A 17,411-nucleotide genomic window follows, 5' to 3' on the forward strand; every position below is an offset into this window, starting at 1 on the left:
TGGAATATATATGGAAAAACCAGTGGCCGAATATAAAAACTTGGATCCATTTCTAACATTCTGTATTGGTAAAAAAGGGAAGGAAAGATAAAAAGTCGATAAATTGACATGAAATTTGGTTAAATGATTGGAAAACGCAGTAACGAGTAAATTAAGCAACCCGGGAGGAGGGCAGGCGGAAGCCTAAGTCAAGTTAACAACTAGGTATTATGATTTATGATTAACTTGGATCGGTTATGATTTATTTATTTAAGTAGTGAATATTGATATTTTATTAATAGATAGCATGAATGAATGAATGAATGAATGAATGAATATGTATGATTTGTTTTGTTCAATTTTCTTTTTGATGTATTATGGTTATGTGTGTGTGTGATGTTTGTTTTGTTGTGTATTGTTTTTAATGTATGAATGTTATAATTCTCAATAAAAATTTATTTTTAAAATTAAAAAAAGGAAACTGATCCTTTCATTACCTAGCCACAGGATGTCCTTGTTGTTTTCCTGACTTTCTGCCAGGAAGCAGTGCATCATAGATAAGGGCAAGAGATCCTGGATGCCTGTGGAGGTGGCTGTGTGAATCTATAGTTCTGTGAAGGATATCAAGCTATCCTTGAACTCATTGGTTATTTGAATAGAATTATAGAGTTCGAGGGAATTGAATGTTTTACTTGCTTTTCTTTTTTTGGAGTTTATGGTGGGAACACTACAGACTCTTTTCTTTCATATGTCACCTGTAAACTATTATAGTCAGCCTCTTTTCCACATGACGTTAGCATGATATGCATCCAGAAGGTTAAACGTGGCTCTGTAAACTGTTCTTTTTCTCCCAGGAAGCCCCCTATGTGATGGAAAAGAAGACCAATGAGCCATTGCAAGGAAATTTGAGGTATGAAGGTTATTGCGTAGAGTTAGCTGCTGAGATCGCAAAACATGTTGGCTACAACTACAGCTTGCAGGTTGTCGCTGATCGGAAGTATGGAGCGCGAGACCCTGAGACTAAAATGTGGAATGGAATGGTCGGGGAGCTAGTATATGGAGTAAGTTTCTCTCACTCTCATCCTGTGGCTTAAAAACTGTTACAGCTAATGAAACAAGGACATCCCTAAGTATATCATTAGATGAACACTGGAAATTTCAGGTGATTTTGCATCAAGTCACTACCCATTTGTGTTCAGTTCCTGTGTGGCTGATCATTATTCACCAATCACAGGCAAGACAAATATTAAAATCTGTGCGAGTCAGTGTGGTGTATCATTAATGATCCTGTGCAGCTGGCAAATAGCCACCTGAGTTGAACTATTTTCAGTCAACCGAAATTATTTCTGTCAACTATTTGTTAATAGCGAAGTATATCCTGATGAAAATAAATGGCCAGGCACAGTGCCAGCAGGAAAGTCTCCTCTTTCGCTTTTGTAGTTAAGGCTTGTTACTATCATTTCATTTCTGAACGGCAACATTAAGTAAGGAATTAAGAAATGGAGATGTCACAGGTAATAGATTGCAGCATCAGTTGTGGAATCCTACCCATCAGTTGAAGGGTTTGTTAGGAAGGAAAAATACCAGTATTTCCATGTATTTATTCTAAAACACTTATTTAACATTCAGTTGTAAGGAAACCACCAAGTAGTTTCATACAAAATATGAAATATTAAAATTAATGAATTAAAAACTTAACAAGAAGTATTTTAAAATATTCAAAATGAATAGTAGCTAAAAAGAAATAAAACACCTGTAACTTTTGCATGTCTAAATGGCCTTTCCTGAACAAAAACGTTTTAATCAGGTTCCTAAAAAGGGTTCGGCGAAGGCACCTGCCGGATGTCAATAGGCAAGGAGTTCCAAAGTGTGGGTGCTGCTATAGCAAAAGATTTCTTACAAGTATGGAACAAGTATTATATGGCATCTGTAGCGTTGCTAATTCTGCAGAGTGAAGTAGTCAAGTAAGCATACATGGGCAAGGCAATCCTGCAACCACACTGTTAACTAACAGCAGCACCTTGAACTTGGCCCAGCAGCAAATGGGCAACCAATGCAGGTCTCAGAGCAGAGGTGTTATAAGCTGATAGGGCCTCACTCCTTTCATTAACCCTGCTGCAACATTCAGAAGTTTCTTGCTGAAGCACAAGGGAAGCCCCACATTAGTTATCAATAATGATTAATAATAGGAAAGAAAATAGTACCAATCCACACTGGGATTATTTTTATTTAAAACATTACAGTAAGAGAGGGTGGGCCAACATGAGGCTTTGCAAATGATGTTGGACTGCAACTCACATCATCCCTGATCATGCTGTGTTTGGGCCGATGGAAGTCCAGTAACGTCTGGAGAGAACCATGCTGGTTAGCCTGGCACAGAGATAAATGTCAACCCATCAAAAGAATCTGATAAAGAAACAAGGCAAACTGAGGTTTCTGTACAAAATATAACTCACGCTTTCAAGCTTTTTTCCAAACTGGCTTTAAAGAAAACTTCATTGTGTCTGAAAATCAATTGTCACAGAAGAAAACCAATACAACCCTGATACAAATAAACGGAAAGTGAAAGTATTATTTAATGCCAACCCCCCCCCCAAAAAAAACCACCAACAACAATTTGGTAACAAAATCTTGAAACATTGGTGCATTGCAGATCTTCAAAACATTGGTCTCACTCTTTAATCTCTTTTTAATTTTCAGAAAGCTGATGTGGCTGTTGCACCACTGACCATCACTCTGGTACGAGAGGAAGTTATAGACTTTTCCAAGCCATTTATGAGCCTGGGCATATCTATCATGATTAAAAAACCACAAAAGTCCAAGCCTGGAGTCTTTTCCTTTCTGGATCCCTTAGCTTATGAGATTTGGATGTGTATAGTTTTTGCCTACATTGGAGTAAGCGTCGTTCTCTTTCTGGTCAGTCGTTTCAGTCCTTATGAATGGCATAACGAGGAGGTTGAGGAAGGCCGGGACCAGCCAGCCAATGACCAAACGAATGAATTTGGAATATTTAACAGTCTCTGGTTTTCCCTGGGAGCTTTTATGCAACAAGGATGTGACATATCTCCAAGGTTAGTAATTTTCTCTAAATATGCAGTCTTTGAGATAGCGCTGTGTGTGTGTGTGTGTGTGTGTGTGTGTGTGTGTGTGGAATCACATGGAAAGGGACATTTCTTTCATAATTTTCACCTCCAGTGTAATGTCAGAAGCCAAGAGTTAGGTGTGATTAAACAGGGTACTTGCTTCCTTAAAATGAAGAATGAGATTATTGAATTGGTTGCACCTCCCACTTGCTCCACTAAGCAAATTAGAAACACATCCTTACAGGGTGTGTTCCTGTCTGCCTAGTTCCAATAGCCAGGCCTTTGATGGAGCCCTTTCAGCCATCTTTAGGCAGTTGGTGGCAACCCATAGCTTAGAGCATTTATCGTGTTTCCTTTCTTCCTCGTATGATAATTCTGTTGTGAGAATTAAAATAGAAAGAGCTTTGGAAATCTGGCTGCTACATTTCCCAACCACCTAGATGTTTCAAGCTTAGCGCATTCAGAGGAGTTGTTGGTGGGCAGGTGACAGAAATGGAGAAGGGAAATGGCTGCCAGGAAATGGAAAGGGGAACTCCAGAGGGTTGAGGCTTAAGAATAAGGTTGCCAACTGTCCCTAGAAAAAGAGGATCACCCTGGTTTGGGACAAAAATTGTCCCCTGTCTCATTTAGACTTCAAATGGGACACATTTTTTTTCCTGTATATGAGCCTGACCAGCCCAAAATGGCAGTTGTGTCACTGTTGGTGTGGCTGACGAAGAGCTTGACTGGTGCGAGTGACAACAGAGAAGAGTTGGAAAGAGCAACCTCCTCTCCAACCGTTGCCCTCTCCTTCTCTCTTTCTCACTGGTACTCCTCATCAGCCACTGCCCTCCAGTCTAGCATGGTGCAGGTCTGCCACTGCTTAGCCCCCTCTTCCACCCCAACCTGACTTCTCCCCCTCCACGCTTGATTCCCTTCCGATGCAAGCATGGGCAAGAGGCTGTAACTCAAGTCGCCCATGGGAGCCAGCTGTCTATCCCTGGCCCCTGCCCATCGACATGAGTCAAGGGGAAGAGCAGGGCTGCAGTGGTGAGGGAGGCGGAAAGCTGAATGTGATGAACCCCTCTCCACCCCTACCTGTCCTTTATTTTGCCTGACGTATCCTGTATTTTGTCTGATCAAAGATGGCAACCCTACTTCAGAAGCAAGGATCCACCACAGTAGTGGGTTTGCTACCTCATATTCCCTGGCTCAGGCATTTTGGTGCAGAAGTTGATGCAGGGTGCATTGATCTGGAGACTAAACCATTTAAAAATCCTGATGCAAATGGCAGTTTTAAAAAAGATACTTATTTTGGGTCAATGCCATTTTGCTTCCCACTGTTACATTTCTTCATTTGCCCTTTTGTTGTTGTTGATTTGTTTGCAGTGTGTGTGGGAACAACGGGCAAATTCTACTTTCTGATCTCTAGGTATACTTGACAATGTCCAAGAGAAAAGAGTCCGATATTATTTATGTGGAATATAAACATGCATACTCCGTGCTTAATTCATAAGGCTGTCCAAGATGGGATTTGGAGTGACACCTACAGATTCTCGTGTTTTCCTCCTTCAAGTGCTACTTTTGAGTGTTGTGGGTGGAGGAAGTCTTGTAAAAAATTAAGTAGTTGAACTGGTTAAAGAAGTCTCTCTGAAAGCAAGTACACTCTGCATAAATAAAACATATGTAGGCAATTTATTCATCTACTGCTGCTACTTGGCAGGCCAGGTGAAGACCGTGAACTTAAAGAGATCAGGAGAAAAAGAATCCGTGGCACTTGGCATCTGTCTCACACACAATCCCATATGCTAGCATCTATATGCTGTCTGAGCATATTATACAATTATCCCAAGCAGATAATTAGTGATTGGTTTCAGTTTCTTCCAGCTTGCCATGGAATTCCAGAAATGTGGAATTTGGGTTATGGCTGCGCACAACTAATTGTGGAAAGTGGGTTCAGTAGGGTGGCTTTGTCTCCTGCTTTGCAGAGGACAATCCTCTATTTGAGGGTTGCTTGGAAGAACCCTCTTTCCCCTGAGCACAGACACACATGCAGGCTCTGCAGAATTTTTCTGCCCCCAAATTTGGTAGAATAGTTTATGCCATGGTATAGCTGAAAACCTGGATTCAAATACTTTCAATCCTTGTGAAATCAAATGAGCGTTCGTTGATGCTTTCCCCCATCATGGACTATTTAAAGGGGAGGCAGCCAAGAAGGTCCTCTCCAGATATTGTTGGATTCCACATTCCATCAGCCCCAGCTAGCATGGCCAATTGTTAGGACAACAGGAGCTGTAGTTCTGGAAAGAACTATGGTAACTGCTCCTGGAATACATCAGCCTGAGACCTATTTGCTCAGTGTGGCTAGAAGCTAACTGTACTTCTAGTATGAGGGAAAGATGGAACAGTAGAAGATGAGACCAAAAGATTATATTACATCAACACATTTCATTATTGGTTCACAACCAGTAGCAAACCTCTGTTGATATGCCCTGGTTCTGAGCTGTTTGTTTTCTGCTAGACAAATTACTCATGAGAGACCAGGCAGTAGAGAAACAAAGACCTTGGAGACAATTGGACAGCTGTAACATTTCCGATACTAATGGGTTTTAAAAGGTCATTTGCCTGATTACTGATTCTGATATATCTAATATCTTGAGCACATTAAAGTTCTTGTTAGGATGGAGCACCAGCAAAGAGAGACAGAAAAGCTTTTACCACCCTCTCTCATCTTAGCCACATGTGTTGAGATTAGATTATTACAACTGATAGAGCAAAATGAACTTAGTTTCGATCAGCATGTCATAGCTAACACTTTATGAAGTCACGATGGAACAATTTAAAGATACTTGCATGATCCGCACTTCAACACGGGGCTGTGACAAATGGGCATGATGTTCTTCAAATCGGTGCACTCATATATTTAAGCACTTTGATTAAACCTGAGGGCAATTTTGAATCAAAGGGAACAAATTGTAACTGGTGAGACTGAGAGTTAAGGGCAGCCTTGTTTATTTTATTAAAGTAATTTTGGTCCAGGTGTATTACTGAATTAGTGAATATATCAGTGAATTGAAATGAAAATGTTAAAAATGGCTTTTCTGTTCAAATAAGTAGCTTTGTTTATTAAATGTAAATTTATCTCACACCTCCATCATCTTCCAAACAGCACCCAGATTGGGATTTTGCTGGTATACAACTTTAATTACATTAATTAACTAATTGTCTGAAGGTCAGATTGAGGTTTGCTGATATGCACATTTAGTTGATTGAGTGAAACCTAATGATTAGTCAACTAAAAATTTAATCAGTGAACAGCTTTAATTAAAAAATATAAAATAATGAAAATCAACACAGTAGGTCCAGTTAGCACGTTTTAAACTCACATCGCCATTCACTTAACCCCAGGCCATAAGAATATATACATCCCAAATAGAATTGCCCAGTTGTAATAGTCCCTAGAATAGCTGCCTTTAGCCTAGGGTGCATGTCCAAAGACAGGGGTCAGTATAAATTCAAACACATTCACCTTGCATGAACTCTGGCATCAAAGACTAATTCATTGTAGGTAAGATAGGCATAGGCAAACTCTGGCCCTCTTGATGTTTGGGACTACAATTCCCATCATCCCTGACCACTGGTCCTGTTAGCTAGGGATGGTGGGAATTGTAATCCCAAACAACTGGAGGGCTGGAGTTCGCCTATGCCTGAGAGGACCAGACAGCCTCTACTATCTATACATTTGAAGGATGTGATGCAGTGCATAATTCAGATCCTGGCCTCTCAGATCTTAGTGTGCCACTCTAACCACTGCACCACACTGGCCCACATTTGTCCCCACTTCAATGTGTGAATTAGCCATCAAACACCATAGGTTATGCTATCACACCACAACAATTCAATCACAGCAAAGTTTAATGGAGGCAGTTCATATATCCTTCTCGGAGCCATTGAACTGGTTCCCCTCATATGGTGGAGAAGCAGGAATGCACAACACACCCATAAAGTCACATCATGCAAATGTCCCACGCATAGGCCCAATTGTTCTCATCAAAAACGTGGGTGGGAACACACAGTGTCTTATGATCATATGCTCATACCACATGCATCTTACTGTGTAGAATGGGGCATGTCTACTTCTCTACCATTCAAAGAGGCTCCTGGGCTAGATGAGCATGTGAACATGGCCATCAATTGATGTGTGGTGAAAGAGCATCACATCTAATGTCTGAGGCCTTCCTGGCCTTCCGCAGAGCATCCAGTATCTTGTTCTTTCCCAGGGTTCTAATCCTGCTTTTTCCAGGCTTTGGGTCAGTCACTGCCTCTCAGCCTAACCTACCTCAGAGTTGTTGTGGGGATTAAATGAGGAGGCGGACGCCACTTTGAGCTCCTTAGAGAAAAAGGTGGGATATAAATACAGTAAATAAATACTAGTAGTCATGTCTCATTAGGCTGATACTGAAGATGTGTCAGCTCACATATTTTGCATCGCCGCAGACATCATTTTTAAATAAATAAATCTGGCTTTACCAAAAGATAACCGTACTGTAATATTTTTATTTGCCACTATGAGCCCAAAATACAAAGACTACAAACAGAAGATACAAGACCCAGGGTATCTTTCTGGATGCCACATACTAGCGCTACAGCCTGCTTTATCTCATGGCAGGAGTTCTTGGATAAAAGCCCGGGGCCTCTGTTAAGCACAAGGTCAAAGCTATTTATTTTATTCACGCTGACATCAAGTCGAATACGGTGTGCTTTCAATGTATTGCTTTTTTTTAAATGACAGAAAAGCACTCAAACAGAGAATAACAGAGAAGCATGGCTGAGTTTGTGGGCATTTTCAACACCACGTGAATAGGCAGGGTGCAGAGGGAGGTGAAAAGAAATGGATCATAAGCATCAGAAAATAATGAAAACCCTCCTCAGACACGTAAATCTGCCCTGACACTCAAAAATGGAGCTCCTTGTCAGGAACAGTTCCCCATGTGCTGAAACACCAAACTGCAAAGGGCAGATTTTCATATTTATTTTTTTTTAAAGAAAATTTATTGGTATTTCCACACAAATCAGACATATCAAAAACAACTACAAACAAACTACAAAATACAAAAACAAACAAAAAATAAACGAAAATAACATATACATACCTAACAACCCACAGGAACACAGCATCACACCATTCTATTAATCAAAATCTTGCTTCAAATCATTCTCAGGGGGACTTCCCCCGTTCCCCCCCTCCGTGTTCAATTCTAATTTACTTTAGTGACTTTGTAACTAATTTCCCAAATCATCTTTAACTTATTTATAACACATTCAACACCCTATTCCCAATCTTAGCTTCTAGTATTTTTTATCTCTTAACTTGGTAAAGCTATTGCTCTTATTAATTCTAATTCCTACCTTAAAATATCGTCCAAACTATATCATAAAAAAGAAATCTAAAAAGTTCCTTCCTCTCTCAATTACTCATTTCCCTCTGAGGTCAGGTGCCATGGTTAGCCGTTCTAATAATACTTATAAATTCTCTTACCCCACCCCCCTCCTTGCCATCTTCCTACCTCCCATCACAAACTCCCACCAGTCTTCCCACCAGCATTTTCTCAGTCCCAATCCCAATCTTCCTCCCCCCAGAGTATCACATTCCCCTTGATACAAAAAAATCCAAACTTTACAGTCAAACTTCTTTGCTGAGCACTTGTCAACTATCTTTACAATGTTACCAAATGTCATTCGTCCAGCCTTCAAATCCTTTTTCCGATCTCCAGATTTAAAGTCCTGCATTTCTGGGCTCCCACCCCAGAAAGCCGCTATAATGTCATTACCACCAACCTCCGATCTCTCACATCGAGGCTTCTCTTCTTTTGATGCATGTATTTTCTCTTCTTCAAGTATATTCTCTGGAGACCCATCCTCTCTAGTTACAAGTAAATCTTTAAAGTTTCCCATTGTTGCTTTGATTCCCTCAGCCAAGTTTTTAACAATATTTTGAAGTCCAATAAATGTTCCAGTGATATTCTGTTGCAAAAGTTCTAGTTGCTGTGAAATTCTTTCTTCCATTGCCGGATCTGGGATGACCGTGGGAACCAAATGTAGATTAGCAGAGGGTGAACAGGAAATAACAAAGTTTCAGTACTTTTCCATCTTCCTTCGCAATTCAGCCGCCATTTTCCCCTTCCCCAGAGGGTAATTTTTCTAAGACTTTACTCCTTGTCCATCGGAAGAGAACAAACTCCAACTTCACCCTCCAAAGGAAGGTTATTCAGCACTCAAAATGGTCAGAATTAGAATCAACCAGAAAACTTCAAATCAGTTCAAAGTAGCAATAGCATACTCTGGTGTCACTTTCTATCTTCCGCGGTGGAGAGGGACGGACTTCCTCTTTTACATCCCTCTCCGCAAGCCAATTCTTTCTTTTTAATCCAAATTAGATCCAACTTAATTACTTACGGATCTCTTCTTTTAAAGCCAATTACGGAAGCACGGATCGCTCAGCGCCGGCGGCGGCTGCCGCTAGTTTCTCCGGTTGGGGAACTGCTTCCTCAGCCCGGCGCCGACACCAGTTCACTCGCTCCCCCCTTTTACAAGGGAGGCTCGAGAACCGGACGGCACCAAACGGGCCAGCTGGAAGACCCTGCCACGGGACGCTCTTCCCGTGGTTTTGGAGCCCCGCTAAGCGGTTGCGGAGCTCCTACCCCCGGAGAAAACCGGAGCCGCCTCAGACCCGAGACGACTCCCAACCGCCGGCCATGGCGATCGCGCCGGAAGTCCCAAAGGGCAGATTTTCAAGGGTACCTTCAGGTCCTAGGTCATTACCGCTGACCATTGGCCATGCTGGCTGAAGCAGATAGGAGTTGTAGTCCAGCAACATTTGGAGGGCAACACATTGGCAACCCCTGCCCTGGGCTGACAACTGTTGGATCCTTCTGGACAGAAAGCAATATAAAGGGCTTCCTGTTACTGTTGAGATTTGCTTGACCAACATAGTCTTCCTGAGCTCTGGTGTGTTTGTGAATCATTGACTATTCTTCTAGTTTACTCTTCAAGTCTGTCTTTTGGATCGTACTGTCTTTACTTGCTCTTTGACCCTTTGCCCTTCTGTCCTGATTTCTGGCTTTTCACACAGCTTCTGGCTCATCACACCTTGCTTTCCCATGGCCTAGAGAAGATTCAGGGGAGTGGCAATGGAGAAGACAGGAAGTAGAAGCCTTTCTAAGAGAGTGGGAGTTAGTTGGAACAGTGTTGAATGCTGCTCTAATTATTTATCTTTAAAAAAAATTAAGAGAAAATTTCTTTCCCACTAGGATTGCTAATATATTATTGAAAATATTATGCCCAGCTACTCTGCAGGCTCTTGATTTTTTGTTTAGCAACACATAATTATATGTGTATATTTTATTCATTAAGGGTTTCCATGCCTGGATATGCTATATGCCCAATCAGTGCTCCACACACACACACACACACACACACACTGCAAAGTCTGAACAACCTGCTAAGTACTGTATCAACACATTTACAATAAAACCAACAAAGCATTAAAAATGTTTTCAATATGCAAGGTCACAGAATCTCAAAGATGGAAGGGACCATGAGGATCATATGGTCTAACCCAACATGGGACTTGAACCCACGACCCTGAGATTAAGAGTCTCATGCTCTACCAACAGAGCTATCCCTCAGGACAACATTAAAATAAAACCAGAAATATTGTTATCAATGATATTAGCCTACACAACCTTATGTCCCTCATGCCTGCCTGTTTAAATTGCACCATATTTAGGAAAAGTACATTTGATTTTTCATGTCGCCAAAGAAAACCCACAAGCACATGCCTTCCTGCCTACTCACCATGCCTAAGTACTGGAAAGTTTGGAAACAGTTGTGGAGACATGTTGATTCTTATCCCCAGTCAAACACAGAATAGGAGGGATTTAGTTGTATAAGGAGGAGGAACAGCTTGGGAGAGCCTGCAATATCTCTAAAGGGGCAATTGATGATTGATGGTGATTCAAAGGAAGGACTCCATCATGCCCTAAGTAATTGGTGTCAGAGGTTCTCGGAAAAGTAGAGGGACAGCACTATATAAGTGTGCAGCTGCTGGCTGACCCAGGAATAAAACTCTTCAAAGTACACCGTAAATATATCATTTGCTCTTGGTGGACTGGATGCCAGACAGAATGACTGTAATGAAATACACATCCCACTGAAGCTCGGAATCGATCACTCTGAATACACTATTTTTCTCTGCTACTGGGCTACAAATAATGATGTCTACAAGATATGTCCAAGTAAAAGTGCTATCTATCTGGTCAGTGGATGGCATTCTGCATTTATATCTATCCTTCCCTTGTCAATGTGGACTCATCAGATCTCATCGATCTCTCTGTACAAAGTTAGATTCTGGTTAGTGGCCAAAAACACATCTGAGTGATTTCCTTCCATTGATGTCTTCCTCCTTTGCATGGTAGAGTGCCTAGAAGAAGATAGAGAGATGTCAGGCATCCTGAACTCCATTCCTGGTGAATGGTCTCTTCATCAGAACAAGTGGCAAAGTAATCCCTTTGTCTTCGGTGGGTTGGGACCAACCCACAAATGGCTTTATAATCCAACCTTATGAAACCAGTGGCACCAGATCCATTTCCTCTTGCTTTTATTGGTTTCTTTTTAAAGACAGAGGGATATGTTGGTAGGTAGTTGTGCAGAAGAAAATATTTCCCACCACTATGTGCCAAGCAACATCAGTCACTATACCCTATTCTGTACATAGGTGGGGGAGAAAGATAAATAGGTAGGGGGGGCATGGATACTGGACATGGTGGCTAGATCTGGGTCCCATGTTGCAGTTTGTCTTTAAATGTACATCCTGAATTCAAAACAGTTGAAGACTATCTGAGTGATTTATCAGCTGTGCAACATGGTTGTGTGGACTTTATGGGTTCCCTCTTGGATTAACCAATGAAATAAAGCTTGTTTTTCCCATCCCTTTTTATTTGCAACGGCCTCTCCCTAAAAGTGTCCAGAAGGACGTACCCACCACTTCTGGGAGGAGAAGTGCTCCCCATTCTTGTCTTTCACTGCAACAAGCAAGTCCTTTTCTTCAAACTCTTGTGTGTAAAATATGGGTACCAAGAAAGTCTTTAGGGTTGCCGAAAATGCTATAACTGAAATCAAAACGAAGTTGTCTCAAGCCCCAAGAAGATGCAAACGATGTAGGTTTGCATCCATTTGGGTTAGTAACTCTCATTCCCTGTGAGAGCTCCAATGGGAACAAATAGCTCCCTATTCCTTGATAGCTCCAATGGGAACAAATGATTCCCAGAAAGGGAATCTTCTCAGCCATGAAGAGCCTACAGGGTTGTGGTGAGGGAGCAGAAGAACTATATCACTTGAACTCATTGGCAGAAGGGTGGGGAATAAATTGCATTCATCCTTTAAACAGAATATTTCCCTCCTGACCATGAGCAGAGCATCAGCAGTGAAGGAACAGTTGAAACGGTTCCTGCAGCTTCACCAAATGGAGCCCCATGGGTGGCCTGCCTCCTTTTCTATCTGTGGATCTCCTTCTGTGTCCACAGAGAGAGGTCTGCAATATCTTACACGATCCTTAGGCTTGTGCCCTTATGGCAGCTTTTGTGTTAATGAATTATATATTTGTTGTTGTTAATGAAATCTATACACCACCTTTCAAAGATCAGAGACGGTCATTTCTTGTTGACAGCAAGCTTCAGAAGTTTGCTATAGTCAACCTAGAAATGCTGTGCTAAACAAATAACGCATTCCTTTGTGTGATCACAAGAGTTCGCCAAGAGTTGCTTCAAGGACAGTTATTCTGATATTGAAATAATTGTGTTTTTAAAGTCGGAATTACATCTACATAATTGGCTTAATAGTGTATTACCTGTTCAGCAATGAGAAGTATTGAATTACGGCATCACCAACTCATTCATTGCCTTGGTTAGGAATGCCCATTGGAAGAAAGAAAAACAGGGAGGGGAACTGAATTTTCAGTCTGGAGAATTGTGAAACTTGTTTAATTAGAAATTTGCTGTGAATAATTGATCTAAGCAACAACATTGCAGACTGGGATGGGGGAAGATTTTTTTTAAGGTCTGAAATAAATATAATGTTTCCTGTTTACCCATCATCACCACCATACCCAAAACTCGAGATAAATGAGCAGATGTGTAATCGCTTTTCATTTCATCTTCCCTGCTGCTTCTGTGATCTCAAGATGTGATGCTAGTGCAAATGAAGTGTCCATAAATGGTCCCCAAGTTGCTGCTTTTATTGCCTGGTTCACTCTATTTGGACTGCAAACTTCAACCAGTCAAATGTCTCATAAGTGTTTGAGGTTATTTTGCTTCAGAGCATAAAGAACCAGAACCAGATGATAGATAGATAGATAGATAGATAGATAGATAGATAGATAGATGATAGATAGATGATAGATAGATAGATAGATAGATAGATAGATAGATAGATAGATTTAATGTTCAGATAGTCACTTACATAGATACCATTACTGTGAATTTCTTAGCTGGGTTTAGACTTTCCGAAACTGGGGGTTGCAGAGTGTGTTTGTGCAGTTTATGTTGCCTTTTCTCTCCTGCCAGACGTGCAAAAGTGTATATAAGAATGTGCATTCAAATGTGTAAAAGACCTAGGTTTCCATGTCGTGACTTTGAGAGAACCCAGTTTTCAATAGACAAATGTGCTAGTACTGATAAATTCATGACACATGGCAATAAGGTCCCTCCACTACACAAAATGAAAGGGCAAGGCAAATGATGTCCTCTGCACATACAAACGTGGCATGTTAAGAGACAAGAGTGCTTGCTTAATTTTTAATATGGAGACATATTCAACTTGTTGTTCAGTCATGTCCGACTCTTCGTGACCCCATGGACCAGAGCATGCCAGGCACACCTATCCTTCACTGCCTCTCGCAGTTTGGCCAAACTCATGCTAGTTGATTCAAGAACACTGTCCAACCGTCTCGTCCTCTGTCGTCCCCTTCTCCTGGTGCCCTCCATTTTTCCCAACATCAAGGTCTTTTCTAGGGAGTCTTTTCTATTCAACTATGCAGTCTGAAATACACAGTTCGGGATAAATAATTCTCTAGTTCATATTGGCATGAGTTTGTAGGCAGGGCCAGACTCCCCTATAATTATTGGATTTAGTAAAAGCGAGAATTAATCTGGGTTTGATTTTAAAAATGTGCCAAGCGCTGAAGCCCGTGGATTAAGTTCATGCTAACAACACCATCCAGCTCCCTCATCAGGTAATCACTGATAGTGGCTGAGTGATTAGCCTAGCAAAAGGAAAATAGATTGGGCCCTCGAGAGATTCATTATGAGACAGCAAGGTGGGTGAAGCCTCTCTGGGCCCTGGTTTTACACAGTAACACAAAAGGTCACCAGCTTTGGTGCAGGATTACAGTTTGCCTGATAAGCGACACATGGAGGGAGTGTTGTTTTGCAAGAGGCCTGAGTAGTGGGGGGGGGGGGGCTCAGAGGAAAGATATTTTGAGTCTGTGAAATGGAGGTTTCCTGGGTTGCAGGGGCTGGTGACGTAACCAAAAGACAAGGCGTTGTTTTTGCAAGGGGTTCTGGGAAGAAAAGGGAGTAAGGAGCAGAATGCAGTGCGGGTTCTGAGGGGAAGGAGACATAACTACATAGTGCAGGCAGCATGGCTGATTCCTCTGCTTGTAGGTCCACACTTGTTGCTCTTGGGAGAGCAAAAAAGGACTCTCTTATGATGTGAAAGCTGGGGACTCTCTCCATACAGACGCAGGCTGTAAATATGTGTAAATAAACCATATTTCATAAAGACACTGCAATCTCCACTGTGCCTAATTTCCAACGGAAACTCAAACTCCGAGTGTCTGGAACCCCCTGGAAATTTGTCACAGCTCGGCAGAGATTGGAGATGGCGAGTAACAATATGCTTCAGCTCTCAGACACACTGGTACTCTTCTCCATTAGTGATCTTGTAGCAAAAGATCAGGCTGTGTGTACTAATTGGAAACACTTTATATTACTGGGTTTGATATGGTTGCCAGATGCCCCTTACTTTTAATAGGTTACATTGTTATAGCCCCATATAACACAACAAAGGCCTAAAGCTTCATTAAGGACATGAAAAGTCAAACAAAAGGTAGTGTGCCCCCTTAAAGACTAACTAATTTATTATGACATAAACTTTGTGGGCTACAGTCTATTTCATCAGACATATAGTTATCCTAACTTGGCAAGCATACATACATGTGGGTGTAGAAGGAAAAATGCTAAATAGTAAGATCAGAGTGGAATATAATGCAAAAGAAAATACATACAGTGAAAATTATGCTAAGGTTTAAATGGAGAATGACAGGGTGAATTACAACAAGGACAAGATTGTGTGTGTGTGTTCCCTTTAATATTGTTCCGATTAAGAAACCTCAAAAAGCTGTTCTATCATTTGCCTAGCACCCTAGAAGAATTGTTGCTTATTCTCATATCCAAAGAAGGAGCCTCTGTTTTCCACTGGTAAACATGCTTTGATCCTCAGATAAAAGACCCTGAAGAAGTGTAAAATGGATAGCCTCTTCCGTTAAAGGGCTCCAGAATCCTTTGCAAATACTAGCTCATTCTCTCAGTATCCCAGATAAAATAGATCACAAAGAATGGGGAAGCCTAACATGGAGAGGAAGATGGGGAATGTTAATTTTAAAGGCTGTAGAAGAAGCGCAGGAAACAACAGAGACCTAAACTGCCTGTGACTCAAGTTAAAAGTACTTTACAGCAACAGCAGGATAGAGATGTGGATAAGTAGCTGGCATCTGAAAACTGTGCCTTTGTCTAGTAGACTAATGACCCCATTCACAAAATCAGTATGCTTAGCCAAAGAATTGTTACTCTGAGCAATCTATTTTAGTACTTTCACCTGCCATGAGCATACTCTACCTGCAGCTCTTGTTAATGAAGCACATAAATCCAGGGCCAACTGAATCATTTCTCCTTGTTGGAAAGGGATCAGAAAAGGTCCAAAATGCTCCTTCCCCCAAATGCTCTGTAGCTATGGCTGCTAGACTGCCGAGGGATCCAGTAATCAAGTGAAGTGATGACTATACAGCTAATGGCATCACAGAAGGATTTATGCAACAGAAATAACACTGAAAACTTCTCAGAATGCAAGTCTCAGAATAGCAAGTGATAAATAGACAAAAGCATTGGCTGCTTACATAGAATTGTAGAGTCTATCTAAGTCCAACCCCCTGCAATGCAGGACTCTCAGCTAAAACATCCATGACAGATGGCCATCCCAACACAAGAGTCCACCACGTATTGTGAGAGTCCATTCCACTGTTGATCAGCTAACTGTCAAAGTTATTCCTGATGTTCAGAATCTCCTTTCCTCTAACTTGAATCAATTGGTTCAAGTCCTACCTTCCAGAGCAGGAGAAAACAAGCTTGCTCCAGCCTCTATGTGCCATTTAGATATTTAAAGATACATCTGTACATCAACTTCATAAAATTTTCTTTTAATGCACTGCATGCGGTAAATTTGATACCTTCATTCCATGTTGACTCTTGTTAAGCTTGTGGTCCACCAGGAGCCCAGATCCTTTTCACATGTACTGCTAGTAAACCAGGCATCTCCATCTTATATTTGTGCATCTGATTCTTCCTGCTTAAGTGGTCCTGACATTTGTCCCTATCAAAATTCATTTTGTTAGTTTGGGCCCAGTTCTCCAATCTGTTATGGTCATTTTGAATCCTGAATCTGTATTCTGCAGCATTAGCTACCCCTCCCAGTTTGTTGTCACTGTCGTAGTCTCGTGCCGCCCAACCACAGCAGAGCTCAATGGCAGGAGAGGCCAGCCAACCAGCTCAGGGAGGGGAGGTACTTGCCTGGACACAGAGTCCTATGCAGGGTTTAGTCCAGTCCTAAGGTTAGGAGCATCTGAGTTCACGTAGTCAGATGGTCCGGGGCTCAAGAAACTGATGAGTCCAAGGTCAAGAGAAGCAAGAAGCAGCAAAGTCTGGCAAAGGAACAACAAATGTTGTTTCCAGCATCTGGATGAGGCTGGAAACCCTGCTTAAGAAAACTAGAGCCAGCTGGTTCACATCAGCAGCAGGCAAAGTCACTCTGCTTTCTGCTCCTTCAAGCTGCTGCTCAGCAGATGAAGCCAATTCCTGGCCTATGACAGTCACCCGCAAATTGGATGAGCATCCTCTCAATTCCTTCATCCAAGTCATTTATAAAGATGTTGAACAACACCGGGCCCAGGACAGAACCTGGCTGTCAGGGTTTGGGAGGACTCTGAAGAATGTTGGGCAAAGGAAGGAGACCAGTGATTTATTGGGTTTGACACTTCCC

The 17,411-nt window shown here is 41.6% G+C and overlaps 1 protein-coding gene across 11 annotated transcripts in view; it reads left to right on the forward strand.

Moving 5' to 3' along the window:
* Nucleotides 1–17,411, forward strand: part of GRIA1 (glutamate ionotropic receptor AMPA type subunit 1) — a 192,299-nt gene that overhangs the window by 136,069 nt on the left and 38,819 nt on the right. For all 11 annotated transcript variants that reach the window (XR_004425980.1, XR_004425978.1, XR_004425979.1 and 8 more), the window contains exons 10-11: nt 834–1,040; nt 2,680–3,050. Coding sequence is in view for 7 of the 11 variants with exons in the window: in XM_033140328.1 (XP_032996219.1) it covers nt 834–1,040; nt 2,680–3,050 (578 nt within the window). In the remaining 4 variants the exon portion in view is untranslated. The remainder of the gene's footprint in view (nt 1–833; nt 1,041–2,679; nt 3,051–17,411) is intronic.

The sequence above is a fragment of the Lacerta agilis genome, chromosome 2, assembly GCF_009819535.1.
Source record: "Lacerta agilis isolate rLacAgi1 chromosome 2, rLacAgi1.pri, whole genome shotgun sequence".
In the NCBI taxonomy this organism is placed as follows: Eukaryota; Metazoa; Chordata; class Lepidosauria; order Squamata; family Lacertidae; genus Lacerta; species Lacerta agilis.